General features: G+C 35.5%; 2 protein-coding genes across 3 annotated transcripts in view; one reads left to right on the top strand and one right to left on the bottom strand.

Moving 5' to 3' along the window:
• The window catches only part of FMN2 (formin 2), a 453,587-nt gene that overhangs the window by 301,909 nt on the left and 136,155 nt on the right, over window positions 1-15,523 (top strand). The gene's annotated exons all lie outside the window — the stretch shown is intronic.
• Window positions 13,944-14,085, bottom strand: LOC122753415 (thymosin beta-4-like; the record flags this gene model as incomplete). The annotated part of the gene is made up of 1 exon (XM_044000800.1): window positions 13,944-14,085. A coding segment is annotated over one exon (132 nt), but the record flags the coding sequence as incomplete, so codon positions are not given.

The raw sequence follows: 15,523 nt of genomic DNA, 5'->3' as shown, positions 1-15,523 counted from the left end.
GTGAGACAAGCATCTAGTAACAGATTTTCTTAGATTTTTTTTTCTGTCTTAGTTTATTAATCCAAAAATATCCAACCCATCTTAGTCCCTTCCATACCATGAATGTCTTGAACTTCTTTTGACTTCAAAGGTAGTTCTGCTTGTGGAACAAAGGCATTTGTGAAGGGGGCCAAGTTTCTGGTCATTTATTTTCACTATTTCTCAGGCTGTCAATGAACCATATTGGTAAGAGAACTTCAAGCTTTGTCTTAAGGCAAAATATACTTATTTTTTTTTCTAAATTTATCCCTATGGCTCTCCTGCCTTATACAAAATAAGAATGATTATTGAAAGAAAATTATTTATTCTCTGACATTTGATATTTCATTTTGAAAGTTGATATTGATTATAATATTTACTTTGCAAAATGTACTCTCCTTTCAAAATTGTACATACTAATATTAACTCACTTCAGTAGAATTCATTACTAAGGAGACCTAACATTAGCACATCACAGAACAAGAGTGTAAATACCACACATAATGAATAACTCTGTCACCATGGGGTTACATTCTTTTGGAACAGAACACATCATTCTCAATGACTGATTTCTTTCTTTGTCATTTTAAGCAAGCTCTTTTTGAGTTTTGTTTCTTTTTCTTAAGTATCTTCGATTATAAGTATTCCAATTATTGTTATCCTCAACTCTTTATTATTTAGGAGAATAATAAAGCAATACTCCTTTGTTTAAGTTTGAACCAATTACTTCCATGTAGATATGTAGAATATAATCAAGAAATTTAGGCTTCCTGTCAACTCAGAATTGTTTTAGATCCCTGGTAAGATAGACAGATTCTTTACTTACTATCTAAGAAAGGACATGAGAGAAAAGAGGGGAAAAAAGTATGTATGAATGTGTATATACACATATACATATGTAAATGTGTATACATATATACACACAAATACATATATGAACATACACATATATAGAAACAGGGAGACAGAGAAAGATTGAGACACATACACACACACACACACACACACACACACGCAGAAAGAGGTTAATACTTTATAGTTTGGTGTGGGAGTTGGAAAACTTTCTTCCTACCCAGTCCTGAGAGGATAGGTAGTATTGAGTTCATTTTACAGTAAAGGAAGCTGAGACACAGAAAAATGAGGGACCTACCCAACGTCACATAAGTTTTAAGTGTTAAAGATAGGATTCAAACTCAGGACTTCTGATTCTATAGCTCCTATTTTATCAGTCTATATTCTTATATTCTTGTCTTACCTTATTCTTCAAGAAAATAAAGTTTTCCTTTTACCCCTTTTTATTTCCAAGCTAAAAAATCTAAACTTGTTTAAAGTATTTCATCTTTTAAAAAAATTCTCTTTATGCATTTTTTTCTCTTTTAATGGAGAGCAGCCCTTAAAGCCAGGAAGATCTGGGTTAAAATTCTGCTTCTGACATAATATCTGTGTGACCCTTGCAAGTCACTTAATGTCTCATAGCTTCAGGCAACTCTTGAATATAACTTTCAAAGAAGTTGCTGACTTGCCTTGGTAGAAGGAGTTTCTTCTATCAGGAATTCCTATGCCAATGAAATCACAGATTCAGTCCCTAACTCCTACTTTATTTTGCTCCCTTTCACCATTTTTCCCTTATTTTGTTTCTTCTGTTTTGTTTTACATGGCCCTGCTATAACTTTCTACTCTTATCTTACACATTCAGCAAACCAAAGCTGACACAATTTCTGAAAGCCCCTTTGCTTTGACTAGATCTTGTGTCAGTTTCATTTTGCTTGGGAATGAAGTGAGGCAGCAAACCAGAAAATGCTTCAAGCTGGTGGTGGGGCACCTAGGACTCTTTTTTTAATGGAAAAACATTATGTTATTTAGAATAAAAGATAAATAGAAGTTTTATCTTTTATGAACAATTTTCTCAATCATCAAGATTATTTTTCCTCCCACAAATCATTCCTATAGGTTGATGATACTCACTAATGAACCACTAAATCAGCAGACCTGGAGCAAACACCAACCTCATTGCCATCTCCTTCTTCTAGTGAATATCAATTCTTGGTTATTGGACTCAAGGGTCTCTGAAATCCTTGATATGGGACCACTGTCCCGCCCAAAGAGGAAGCCTTTGAAGACACACTAAGAGCATAATTACTAGAAATGACAATATTGTTATAGGAATCCTTGGGCAAAATGAATTGTCCCAATACCCCAGGAACAAACAATATTTTCCATGAGTTGTGGATGGCTTTGGAAGATGATCCCATAGATGTATCTACAGTCACAAAACTGGGGCATTTCTTGCTTTTATTTTCTTTGAAATCACCTGGTACTTGATCAATTCAGAAATTCCTGGCTTTGGCTGAAATTATATGTATTTGAATGGCATATCCCTTTAAATAGGCACTGAATTTCATCTTACCTTATCCCTCTGGATTTTATTATCTATTTGGAACAGACTGGATATTGTTTGCTTGGATCATTTCTGTATATCTAATTATCTCCATAGGGTTCATTGAAGAATAATTCTTATAGTCATAGGTTAATTACATGGAAATTACATAAATATCATGGTTACAACATTTTACCATTTTATTCTTGGTATCTTCTCCTATCTAAATTACTTAATTTGTTTCTACAAATGTTAAGGCTCTTAAGCAAATCATTAACTCTTTGAAACACAGTGGTGGTGATGGGACATTTTTGATGGAACCCAGATCCATATGTGAAATATTATAAGCATGTTAGCTTGTGGTGAGGAGTGCTTTCATTGTTTTATTGAAAAATGCCAAATCTGTCATCTTAAATATTAGTTAAGATGATTCAGCAATAACCCTCATACTACCATATCATGAAAGTTGAACATTTCCACTTATTTAGAAGTGTGGAATGTGTAAGTAATTAAAAGAAAAAAAATCTCCTTGCTAATCATTAGCACTGCATTCACTGTCACTTTGAAGCATCAATCAAACCATCAGTGAAAGGGTTAATTGAGACTACATCTGTACTGCTTGCAGACTCTCAAACCTAAACCAGATGTCAACTAAAGCCAAGCTGTAGTCAATCTGTGAGTCATGTTTTACTGTCCTTAAAACTCCAAACAAGGAATTGTCTCAGGAAACCCCTTAGCACCCTTTAGTGGAAGTCTTAATGGAAAATTAATGCAAACTAGAAAACTGCTACTCTGTGTCTCTATCTTACCTTTTAGGTAATTATAGATTTATTTCTCTTCAAATTAATTTTGTCTTTTAAGAGGTGTTACATAAAATTATTAGCAATGTTTATGGCAGTCTTTTGAAAGAGGCAGCACAATTTTTCCACAGCATCCAAGTCTTATCAAAGGACATGATATCATCACTTTTAGGATGATATAGACACTGACAAGTCATGCCATCTTATATTTGGGCAAATTCCAGTTTAATGAATTCATTGTGTTCACATATCCAAAATTTGTCCTTCTAGTACATTTTTTAACATCTTGTTTATCAGGTGAAAGGAAGTAGAGGGAGGAAAGTAGGAGCTGAATGTCCATTTGACACAGTAGAAAGGACACTCTATTTAGATTCAGAGGCCATGGGTTTGAATTCTATCCATGTTACTTAACCTTTCTGAGCTTCAGTTTCATTATTTCTATAGATGAGGAATTTGGACTATCTTTTACAGCTCTTAATCCATAATCCCATTAATATTATTCTTGTAACATTACAGCTTGCAGAGGCCTCAGAATCTCATTGATCATTATGCTGTATAAATGAAGAAACTGATATTCAGAGAGTTTAAGTGACTTTCTATAGTGCACAAAACTTGTTAGTGGTGGCATTAGGACTAGAACCCAAGTCTCATAGGATGAATTATGGTGCATTTTCTCCTATACCATATCCCTTCCCTAATTCTTGATTATCATAACCAGAGAATTCTTAGTCATTTTTAAAAAATGTACCATCAAGAATGAGTTGGTGACATATATTAAAAATCAAGAAATAATTTTGATTTACGATTTCTCCAAGAGATGCCTTCAATAAATAAAAGACTCCTAGAGTTGGAAAGGATGTCAGAGATCATTTAGTTCTACCTCTCCTTGAAGCCTGAATCCCGTCTTTACTATCCTTGGAAATGACCAGTGATATGGAACCCATTACCTCGTATGGTAGGCAATAACATTTTGGCTAGCTGTGACTGCTTGTAGGAAAGTTTCTTTTACAAGTCCTAATTCTTCCATCTGAAATCAAGAGGGAAAAGTCTAATCCTTTCTTCCATATGACAGTTCTTCACAAAGTAGAAAGTCTTCATCAGGATATATAGTCTCTATCCTTTCAGTCAGTCATCATGTAGCACTCTGAGTCCCTACCACACTAGTCACTATCTTCTGTATGCATAGTAAATTTGTCAACGACTAGATATAAAATTCCACATGAGGTATTACCATAGCAAGGAACAGGTTTTTTTTTTTTTTTTTCTGTAGCATGTTTCTCTGTGCAGACTATTATCAATCACCATTTTTGCTTGTCACATCACATAGGCCATTTCTATTTAACTATAATGACTAGGTCATTTTTACATAAACTGCTCACACATCCACTCTCCTGTTCTATATGTGCACAATGTATTTATCTAAAACCCAAGTATAGGACCTTATATTTAACCTGAAATAGAAATCAGGGGGATGTGGGAGAATGTATTCATGGCATCTTTGCTTTGTAATGAATAACAAGAGCAGAGTGAACATAGTCAGATTTTCACTTAAAGTACTCTCACCTAGCATAGTCCCCACCTCATTTTTGATTTTCAGAATCCTTCTATTCCTTCATAACTCTGTATATCACCTCCTTCTGTGAAGCTTTCTCTGATAATCCTGGTTGTTAATTCTCTCTTTGGCCTCCAATTACTTTGTATTTCTTCACTTCTATATATGTTGTATCTCTTGAGTAATATGTCACTTTTGTTGTCCTACTACTCAATATAGACAGTTGCTTAATAAATGTTTGCTAAATTGAACCAAATTGGACTACTATTATGAAGCTCCTAGCTTATCTGTTTTTATGGGATGAGGCAAAGATTTTCATGGTAGTTTGAAATAGCATTTTAATGTGCTCAAGAGCAGTTTAATAGAAAATCTTAGCAGTATTGACTAAGTAAGAGATTGTAAATCATTGCGTTTTACTTAATTTACTTCTCCTGCCCTCCTCTAACTTCTACAAATTCTTACTGACAGTCAAAATTGTTTAGATGTAGTTTGAAAGAAAGTGGATATGACTTACTACAAGCTTATGGAGTTTGATGTTATATAAAACCATGTTTTTTAATGTAAACACTATCAAATAGAGATTTAATATTTCATGATATGGAACTGTCTCTTAAATTATCCCCATATACCATAACACATAGTGTTTACTGTTAGAGATGCTTGTTGATGAGCATGAGGGGAAAATGTCTGAATCTCTTACATCTTCCAGGATCATAGCAACAAAAATATGTTAGAATTGTAACTTCGCAATTGTAACCTAAAAGCATAGGTTAGTCTTTATTTTCCCTTCTACCTATATTGGTTTATACTGAAGTCAAAGATAAATATTATCTTTAACCCTTGTCAGTTTTTGCTGATACAATGCACTGTTTGAACTTGGCCTCTTTCAACTTGGCATGAAGTCATCAAACTAGACAGAGCCTAGGGACACCATCTGATTCATTACTTTACCTCATAGAAGTTAGGTATGTAAAATACCTAGCCCACATACAACTGTATACCAATTTTAGTGCCTTCCAATTGTTAAGAATGCTTAGTAATATAGCACAGCGAATGAGTGAGTCAGTATGATAAAGCATTTATTAAGGGCCTACTATCTATCAGGCAACCATGGCAAGCACTGGGGATATAAAAAGAAGCAAAAGACAGTATCTGGCCTCAAGGAGCTCACAATGTAATGGGGGAAGCAACAAATACAAACATTCAGACAAGCTATGTGTAATAGAAAAGGGAAATGGATAGAAGTAAGGCACTAGGATTAAGAGAGGTTGAGAAAGATTTCCTGTAGAAGATGGGATTTGAGTTGGAACTTCAAGGAAGCCAGGGAAATAAGTAGGGAGAGATGAGTAGGGAGAGCACTCCAGGAATGGAGAACAGATAGAGAAAATGCCTAGAGCTGAGATATTGAGTGTGTTGTTGGTAAAACAATCAGGAGGCCAGTGTCACTGGATCAAAGAGTATGTAGCAAGGAATTACATATAAGAAAAGGTGAGGTGAGGGGGCCAGGTTACAAGGGGTTTTGAATGCCAAACAGAGGATTTTGTGTTTGATCCCAAAGGTATTTGATCTCTAAAAACCTTTGGAATTTATTGAGAAGGGGGGGTGAGGTGACATGGTTGGACCTGGACTTTAGGAAAAGAATGTTGGCTGAATGAAAAATAGATTGGATTAATGAAAGATGTGAAGTAGACAGATCCACTAGCAGGCTATTGCAATAGTCCAAACACAAGGAGATAAGGGGTTACATGACAGTGGTGGCAGTATCAAAGGAAAAAGGCATATTTGGTGACACTGACAGACCTTGACAGCAGATTGAATATGGGGATGAGAGAGAATGAGGACTCAAGAATAACACTTAAGTTTTATGCCCAGGGGACTGGGAGGATGGTGGTACCCTCAATAGTAATAGGATAGTTTAACAGGGACAGAAGGGGGTTGGGAGAAGCACAGGATTTGCGATCAAGCTACATAGTTTTAATTGCTATTTGATGTTAATGACACCTTGGATAAGTCACTTAATTCTAGATTCAGTGTTCCCATTTGTGCAATAAAGAGGTTGACAAAAAGGAAGGAAGGAAGGAAGGAAGGAAGGAAGGAAGGAAGGAAGGAAGGAAGGAAGGAAGGAAGGAAGGAAGGAAGGAAGGAAGGAAGGAAGGAAGGAAGGAAGGAAGGAAGGTGGTAAAACATATTCAAATTTATGCCATGTGAAGATCAGTTGAAAAAATTGGGTATGTTTAAGCTAGAAATTGCACGAGTTAAAGTTAAAAGGATCATGAAAGCTGCCTTCATTTGTCCTGCTTGGTTCAAAAGAGTCGATTTAGATACAAAGGGTGAAAGTTCCAAAGAGCCAAGTTTAATGTAAAGAAAAAACTTACCAAAAATTAAGAGATCCCAAAGTGAAATAAACTGCCTCAGACTTTTACTAGCTGTGTGACCCTGGACAAGTCACTTAACACTGTTTATCTCAGATTCTACATCTATAAAATGAGCTGGAGAAGTTTAATGGCAAACAACCCCAGTACCTTTGCCAAATAAAACCCATATACAGTCTCAAAGAAAGGGACACGATTGAAAAATGACTGAACAATCTTCTTTGTCCTCCTGAGGAAGTTATCTAGATTATTAAAGTCCTTCCTAAAATATAGTCTAATCCAGGCAGAATCCAGCAAGGGTATCATCTCCCTACTCCTAGACACAATCAATCAACAAGAATTTTTAAAGGACTGTGTTAAGCAATGAAGTAAGAACAGTCTCTGCCCTTAAAGATCTTACACTCTAATAGGGAAAATGGCATGTAAACAAATAGGTACATATAAGACATATCCATAGTGGATGCCAGGTAACCTAAGAAGGGAAAATTCAAGTAGATAGTACTACAAGAAAAGGCTGCCTACAGAAAGTGACCTTTGATCTGTGTCTTGGAGGAAACTAGGGATTCTAAAAGACAGAAAGAGAGGCAAGAGCTTTTCAGATATGGAGGATCGCCAGTTCAGAGTTAGACAGGAAAAGGAGTGTCACTCTGGCTCGCTTAATACAGACAAGATTCAAATTAACTATTTTTGGCTGCCATGTTGAACTGTTGTCTCATATTGATTTTTCAGTCCCCTAAAACCCCCATCTGTTTTTTCAGCTGAACCATGCCATTCCCATCTGGAACCTGAGAAACTGATTTTTTTTAAAATGTGAATATAAAACTTTTATTCCATTAAATTTCATCTTCTTAGATTCATCCCAGTGTTCTTTACTGTCAAGATCTTTTTGTATACTATCATCCAGTATATTAGCTTACCTTCCCAGTTTTTTCCCGTGTGTGTGTGTGTGTGTGTGTGTGTGTGTGTGTGTGTGTGTGTGTGTGTGGCAGTTGGGGTTGTGACTTGCTTAGCATCACATAGCATTTTTTTTGTCATCTGCAAATTTAAGAAGCATGCTTTTGGTGCTTATACCCCAATCACTGTTTTAAAATACAGTTAAGTATTCGAATTTTTCAGGTTAAAATCTAGGTATACTATATCAATAGCATTCTCTTGACATACAAGATTAGTAACTGTGTCTGGCATGACCTAGATAAATCTATACAGGTTTAATGTAATTACAGCTTATGTTTTTAGATGTTCACCTTGGAGTGAACTTCACCATGGGGCATCTAGATGGTGCAGTAGATAAAGCTGAGTTCATATCCAGATCCAGGCACTTCATAGATGTATAACGCTAGGCAGTCACTTAACCTCTGCCTGTCTCCTCATCTATGAAATGAGGATAATAATAGTACCTACCTCAAGAGTTGTGAGTATTAAATGAGATAATATTTTTAAAGCATTTAGCACAGTGCCTGGCACATAGTAATCTATCAATAAACATTTATTATGCCCATTATATGCTAAGCACTGGGAATACAGAAAGAGGTGAAAGACAGTCCCTGCCCTCAAGGAGGTGGAAATCTAATGGGGAGACAACTTGCAAACAAATATATACAAAGAAAGTTATATACATCATAAATAGGGAATAATTAACAGGGAGAAGGCAGGGGAATTTAGACAGGTTGGGGAAAACCTCCTGTAAAAGGTGGAATTTCATTTGGGTCTTAAAGGAAGCCAGAGAGTCACTCGACAAAACAGACAAGGGATAGTATTCCAGGCATGGGGTCAGCCAGAGAGCATGCCCTTAGCTGAGAAATAGAGCACCTTGTTCATGGAATAGCTGGGACACCAGTGTCACTACATGCAAAAGGATGTGTCAGAAGACCGGAAATTTAGAAGGAGGCTAGGTTTTATAGGGGCTTTTAAAAAAAAAAAAAGCAATTTTGTTTTTGCTTCTAGATGCAATAGGAAGCCACTGAAGTTTATTTAATGGGGACAGGGGTGTGTGAACTCTTTAGTGGCTGAAAGGAGAATAGATTGGAGTGAGGAGAGACTTGGGGCAGGCAGATCCACCAGCGGGCTATTGCAGAGTGCTGACAGTGTCAAAGGAGAGAAGGGAGCTTATTTGAGATAATGCAAAGGTGAAATGGATAGAACTTGGCAACAGATTAGAAATTGAGGGTGAGAGATAGAGAGGAATCATGATGACTCCTAGGTTGCAAGCCTGAGAAATTGAGAGGATGATGTTACCTTCTACAGTAATAGGAAAAGTGGGGAGGGAGAGAGAGCTTTGGGGAGAAGATACTACGTTGTGTTTTGAACATATTAAGTTTAAGACATCTGCTAGGGCAGCTAGGTGGCGCAGTGGATATAGCACTGGCTCTGGAGTCAGGAGTACCTGAGTTCAAATCCAGCCTCAGACACTTAACACGTACTAGCTGTGTGACCCTGGGCAAGTCACTTAACCCCAATTGCCTCACTAAAAAAAAAAAAAAAGACATCTGCTAGACAGATTGATATGTCTGAAAGGCCATTGGAGATGTGAGATTGGAGGTCAGCAGAGAGATTGGGCAGGATAAGTAGATTTGAGAATGGTGAGTATAGAAATGGTAATTCAATCTATGGGAGCAGATGAGATCAAGTGAAGTATTACATAGGCAGAAGGGAGTAGAATATAGAACAGAAACTTGTGGGACACCTATGCTTAGAGAAAGTGATCTAGAAGTGAAACTTGCAAAGGAGACAGAGAAGTAGTCAGAGAGGTAAGAGGAAACCAGGAGAGATTGAAGTGCCCTAAAAACCCAGAAGAGAGTATCAAGATGAAAAGAGTGATCAACAATGTCAAAGAAGAATGAAGATTGAAAAAAGGCCATTGGATTTGGCAACTAAGAGATCATTAGTAACTTTGGAGAACACAGTTTCAGTGGAATGATAGGCTCAGAAGCCAGATTTAAGAGGGTTAAGAAGAAAATAATAAGAGAAAACATGAAGACATCTATTAGAGATCATCTTTCAAGGAACTGAGCTATGAAGGGCAAAAGAGAAATAGGACAGAAGGACCAAGTGAAGGTTTGTTCAGAAGAGGAGGACATGGGGATATATATATATATATATATATATATATATATATATATATATATATATATATATATGGAGAGAGAGAGAGAGAGAGAAATAGATAGATATGCAGTAGGAAAGGGGCCAATACAGAAACAGAGATTTAAAGTAAGTGAAATATGTTGGAGGGGATGGCAAATCCCCTTCATCGTGTCAAAGGAGGAGACAATAGTAGAAGACACCTTTGTGATAGGTGGGGAAGAAGTAGGAAGAGGGAGGTCATAGCAAATGGCATCAATTTTATCTGTAAGAAGTGAGGCAACATTCTCAGCTGAGATAGTTGGGGGGAGAGGTTTGAGTAGGGAAGAAAAGTTATGGAAGAGTTGCTGCCCAAAATGTGATAGTTAATTGATAGGGGAGGTATAGTAGGATTTCCAAGCATTAATGAGGGCCTAGTTGAGTTTATGTAACAATGGTTATGTGATTTCTTTACCTTCATTCAGCAGCATGTGTGTAAAAGGAAAGATAACAGATGTTAGGAGTGATCCAAGGCTGAGGCCCTTGTTCCCTTTGATTTTATTAACACCTACTGTAATATTTCTAAAATTTTCAGGAATGGAAATAGCCTGCTAGTATTTAACAGACTTCATTCTCTTCCTCCTATGACTTTTTTATTTTTGGTGGGAGAAGGGTGAACTGGGCCTTTGCCCTTCTTTAATGTTATGATTCTGTTCTCCTCTGTTTTATAGGAGTCAAGGACAGTAGCTTAGCAGTAAAATTGACTGGTTACTACAATACATAAGAATGAAGTTCATCCTAATCAAGTGATTTGAACTTCTCCATGGCTGTTAGATTCACTCAGTACCACCTTACCTATAAATATCAACTCCCTGTTATGCATTTTCTTCTCTTTTTATTCACCTTCACAAAGAAAACAGAAGAAAATTATCAGCTATGACTTCTTTCCTTGGTTAGTTATTAACTCATTTTCCCTTGTGACTGTATTTTGATCTTCCTTCCCAATTCCTTCCTAATATACCTTGATTTTTAATTTTTTTTACCAATAGTTTCCTGTACCTGTCACAACTTATTCTGAGCTTTAACATTCCCCACATCCTTGGAGGATTATGCTTTGATTTTATATTTCTTAATTTCTTGTATTCTGCAAGGGGCTTCTATAAAATTTAAGCAGGCAGATAAGTCCCTAGGAGAACCCTCAGTCACTTTAGACAACTAAGTAAGTGATGCAGTGGATGGAGTGCTCAGCTTGGAGTCAAGTTTTGTTCCTTTTCAGTCATTTTTCAGTCACGTCTGACTCTTCATGGCCCCATTTAGGGTTTTTGTTTTGGGCAAGGATACTATAGTGATTTGCCATTTCCTTCTCTCACATTTTACATATGAGAAAACTGAGGCAAAAGGAATTAAGTGACTTGTTCATGGTCACACAGCTAAGTGTCTGAGGCCAGAGTTTAACTCAGGCGGGCGAGTCTTCCTGACTCCAGCCCCAGCATATTCTAGCTACTGTGCCACATAATACAGAAAAACCTGCATCCAATTCAGGATTCATATTGTTATTAGATGTATGACCCTAGGCAAATCATTTTTTCTTTCTGCCTCAGTTTCCTTAATCATAAAATGGGAGTAATAATAGTAACTACTTCACAGTGTTGTTATGAGGACAAAATGAGATATTTGTAAAGTGCTTATTAACACAGTGCTTGTCACTCTCCTCTGTTTTTCTGTCTCTGTCTCTGTGTCTGTCTTTTCCCCTCTCTTTACCCCCCTTTTTTGTTCTTTGTGCTGCCAGAAGTTTATTTCTGAAATTCTCTCTATCTTCTGAAAGTCTCTCTATCTTCTCTGGACTAATTTCCCCTGTTGAAGTTTAGATCTTTTTCAAAGCACTTTGGAATGTTTTATCCAAAAATCCAGGATGCATGAACATTTCTTATTTTCCTCTTTTTTTCAGTCATAAACTCTGAGAGAGAAGATTCATTTCCCACCCCAACACCAAAGTTTCCATCATTCTTTAGTCTACCACTAGATTTTCCTGGTTTGTTAGACTTAGATCCAGAAAAGAATTCCCTTTGGTGATTCTTCAATCTCTTGAAGCATGAAACTATCATTGAAAAGTAAAGAAATTATTAGCTTTTTCCTTCTGTCAGAAACAGAGCTTCAGCAAATGTCTGGAAAATTGAAGTTCCCCAACACTATTATATTATGCCATAGTTTCTGGCTTGTGATTTGTTTCCTGAATTCTATTTATTTTTTTCTTTCTTGCCAAGTGGTCTATACTATACTCTGATGACAATATTGCTTCTATTTGCGTTTCCATTGGCCTTTTCCCAAATGCTCAATATATCCCATTCCCTTTCAGGTTCCTTGATTTCCTTACAGGAGTAAATCTTTTTAATATACAGTGTACTTCTACCCTTTTAATTATAGGTTTCTTTTGTTTTACTTTAAATTATATTTTAGAAAGAATTTATTTTCTCTCCTTTCTATTTTTCTTTCTGCCCCAAATGTGAAAGAAAACCAACAAGAAAAAAGTGCAGTGTAACAAGTATACATAGTCAAGCAAAACAAATTCCCATATTAGTCCTGTCTACAAAATTGTAGATCTTATTCTGGATATTGAGATCATCACCTCTCTATCAGGAAATGGATGGCAAATTCATTAATAAAAGTCTTTCATTGTTGTTTTCCTCTGTAGTATTATTTTGTAAATTGTACTCCTGTTTCTGTTCACTTCAGTCTACATCAGATCATAGAAGTCTTTACAGGTTTCTCTGAAATTCTCTATTTCATCATTATGGTACAATAATATTACATTTCTTTCCTATACCACAGATTTATCTAGCCATTCTCTGGTAGTAATTTGCTATTACTTTCTAGTTTTATGCTGCACTGAAAAATGTTGTTAAAAATATTTTTTACATATGGATCCTTTTCCTCATTCATTGGTTTCGTTGGGACATATAATTAGTAGAGGGTAAAAAGGGTACATACAGTTTACTATCTTTTTGGAATTAGTTCAAAATTGTTTTTAGAATGTCTGTATACTTTCACAACTATTGATGGCAAAAATACATCAATATCCATCTTTTACTTCAACCATTTTAATGTTTTTCCTTTTTTCCAACTTTGTTATTCTAATGAGTGTGAGGTGGAACCTCAGATTTGCTTTTATTAGTATTTCTATAATTACTAGTTATTTGAAGCACTTTTTTTTTCTCCATATGACTATTGATGGCTTCAATATCTTCCCTTGAGAACTTCTTAGTCATTTTCTTTGACTATTTGTCAATTGGGAAATTGAATAAATATACTTATCATTTTAATCAATTCCTTATATATCTTTTTTCAGGTTTTAAAACTTTTATTTGCATATGAAAAAATTGTGCATTCCAATAATTAAAATCATTTGAACAGAACATGGCACTCTGATTAACTGTATTTGACAGCTTGCCAGAACCTTGCATTTTCACTGTTAACTAGATTTACTATAGCCCCACCTGGGTTATTCTTTTCATCAATACGCAAGCTCTTTAAAAAAAAAATTAATGCCACCAGGACCCAAACTAGCCAGGACAGGCAGATGGAAAGAGGCAGCCACCTGGGCATTCAATTCAATGTCAGTAGTTCTTTTATTCTTTTGATGTTGAAAGGTGCAGCACAGTCATTTAAACTTTATCCAACTTCTTTGCGTCTTACAAAGTTAAACAGCTAAAAGAAGTAAAATTAAAAAGGGAATGCTTATGGAATGTACAGTACATATTGGCAGGGCAGATTTCATTACGATTCACCTGCTTGCTTCTCCTGTTCAATTGTTTCTTTTGAAGGCAGTGTGTTTTTCTCTTGTGTTTCTGTCTTCTTCAATTTAGATTTATCGAATTTCTGAATCTCAGCCATATCTGGTTTGTCAGATATTTTTGCAGATTAAGCAGTGATGAGTGGGGGACACCAGTAAGTCAGATCTCTGAAGTGGCAGCCCCGAACTGTCAATTTTTCATATATCTTGGAAATGATACTTTTATCAGAGAAACTTGCTGCAAAGATTTCCCACAATTATATATTTACCTTTTGATCATAGCTGCATTGTTTTTGTTCATGCAAACTAAAACATGTTATGTAATCAAAACTTTTTTTTTTCCTGTGATTGTTTCTATACTTTGTTTAGGTGTGAACCCTCTCCTACTTATAGATCTGAATGATAGTTTCTTCTTTCTTCCAATAAGTTTATGATATGAACTTTTATATGTAAGTAATTGAATCCATCAGAGGTTATCTTGGAAGAAGGTGTGAAATGTTAGTCTAAGCCTAATTTCTTTCAGAGTGCTTTTGAGTTTTCCCAGAATATTTTTGTTTGTTTGTGTGGTGTTTTTTTTTAGATAGAAAATCTTTAATAGCTTGGAGCATTGTATTTATTGAACACTAGGCATCTATATTTGTTTGCTTCTGTATATTGTGTACTTATTCTGATTTGCAGATTTATTTTTTTAATAGAACCTAATTGCTTTGATGATTACTACTTTGAAGTATAATTTGAGATCTGTTACTGCTAAGTCCTCTTTGTTGACTCTTTCCCTCCATTATTTTTCTTGAGATCCTTAATGTTTTGTTCCTCTAGGTAAATTTGATTATTTTTCTCTTCTAGCTCCATAAAGCAATCCTTTGGTAGTTTAGTTGGTGTGGACTGATAAGTAAATTATTATTGTCATTTTTATTGTATTGCCTTCATATGTATGGTATGATTGTTCCTGTGACCAAGTAGTATTTCTCAAATTATTTATAGTTCTTTTTATTTAGGCAAAGAATGTTTTGTAGTTGTATTCACAGAGTGCCTGTGTATACTTTGGTAGATAGACTCTCAAATGGTTTATACATTTTGTACTAACTATAAATGTAATTCTCTATCTCCTCCTGGGTTTTATCAGTAATATGCAGACGTGCTAGTTATATACATAGATTAATTTTATATTGTGATACTCTAATGAAATTATCATTTAAGTTTGTTTTCTAGATATATCCACTGTGAGGTAGGGATACATTGAGATTCATAGGATTTACTACCTTTTATCACTTTGTAATTCATTTAGATTTTCTCTTGAACATTTTATGCTATTCTATTCTGTGCATATGTGTTTAGTATTTGTATCAACACATTTTGTAAGCTACCTTTTAACTTAACAGTTTCCCTGGGTTGTCTCCTTTAATAAAGTCTTATTAAAAGACTTTAAGTCTTAAAAGCAAAAACCTATTGTCATATCTGAAACCATTATTGCTCACCCTACTTTTTTGACTTCCACTAAAGTATAATGGATTTTTTTGCTCTGGCCCCTTATTTTAACTCTATGTTCATTTT

This window comes from Dromiciops gliroides, chromosome 4 (genome assembly GCF_019393635.1).
Source record: "Dromiciops gliroides isolate mDroGli1 chromosome 4, mDroGli1.pri, whole genome shotgun sequence".
NCBI classification, from domain to species: domain Eukaryota; kingdom Metazoa; phylum Chordata; class Mammalia; order Microbiotheria; family Microbiotheriidae; genus Dromiciops; species Dromiciops gliroides.
The sequence above is the reverse complement of the archived record's forward strand: the minus strand, read 5'-3'. Positions and strand labels throughout refer to the sequence as shown.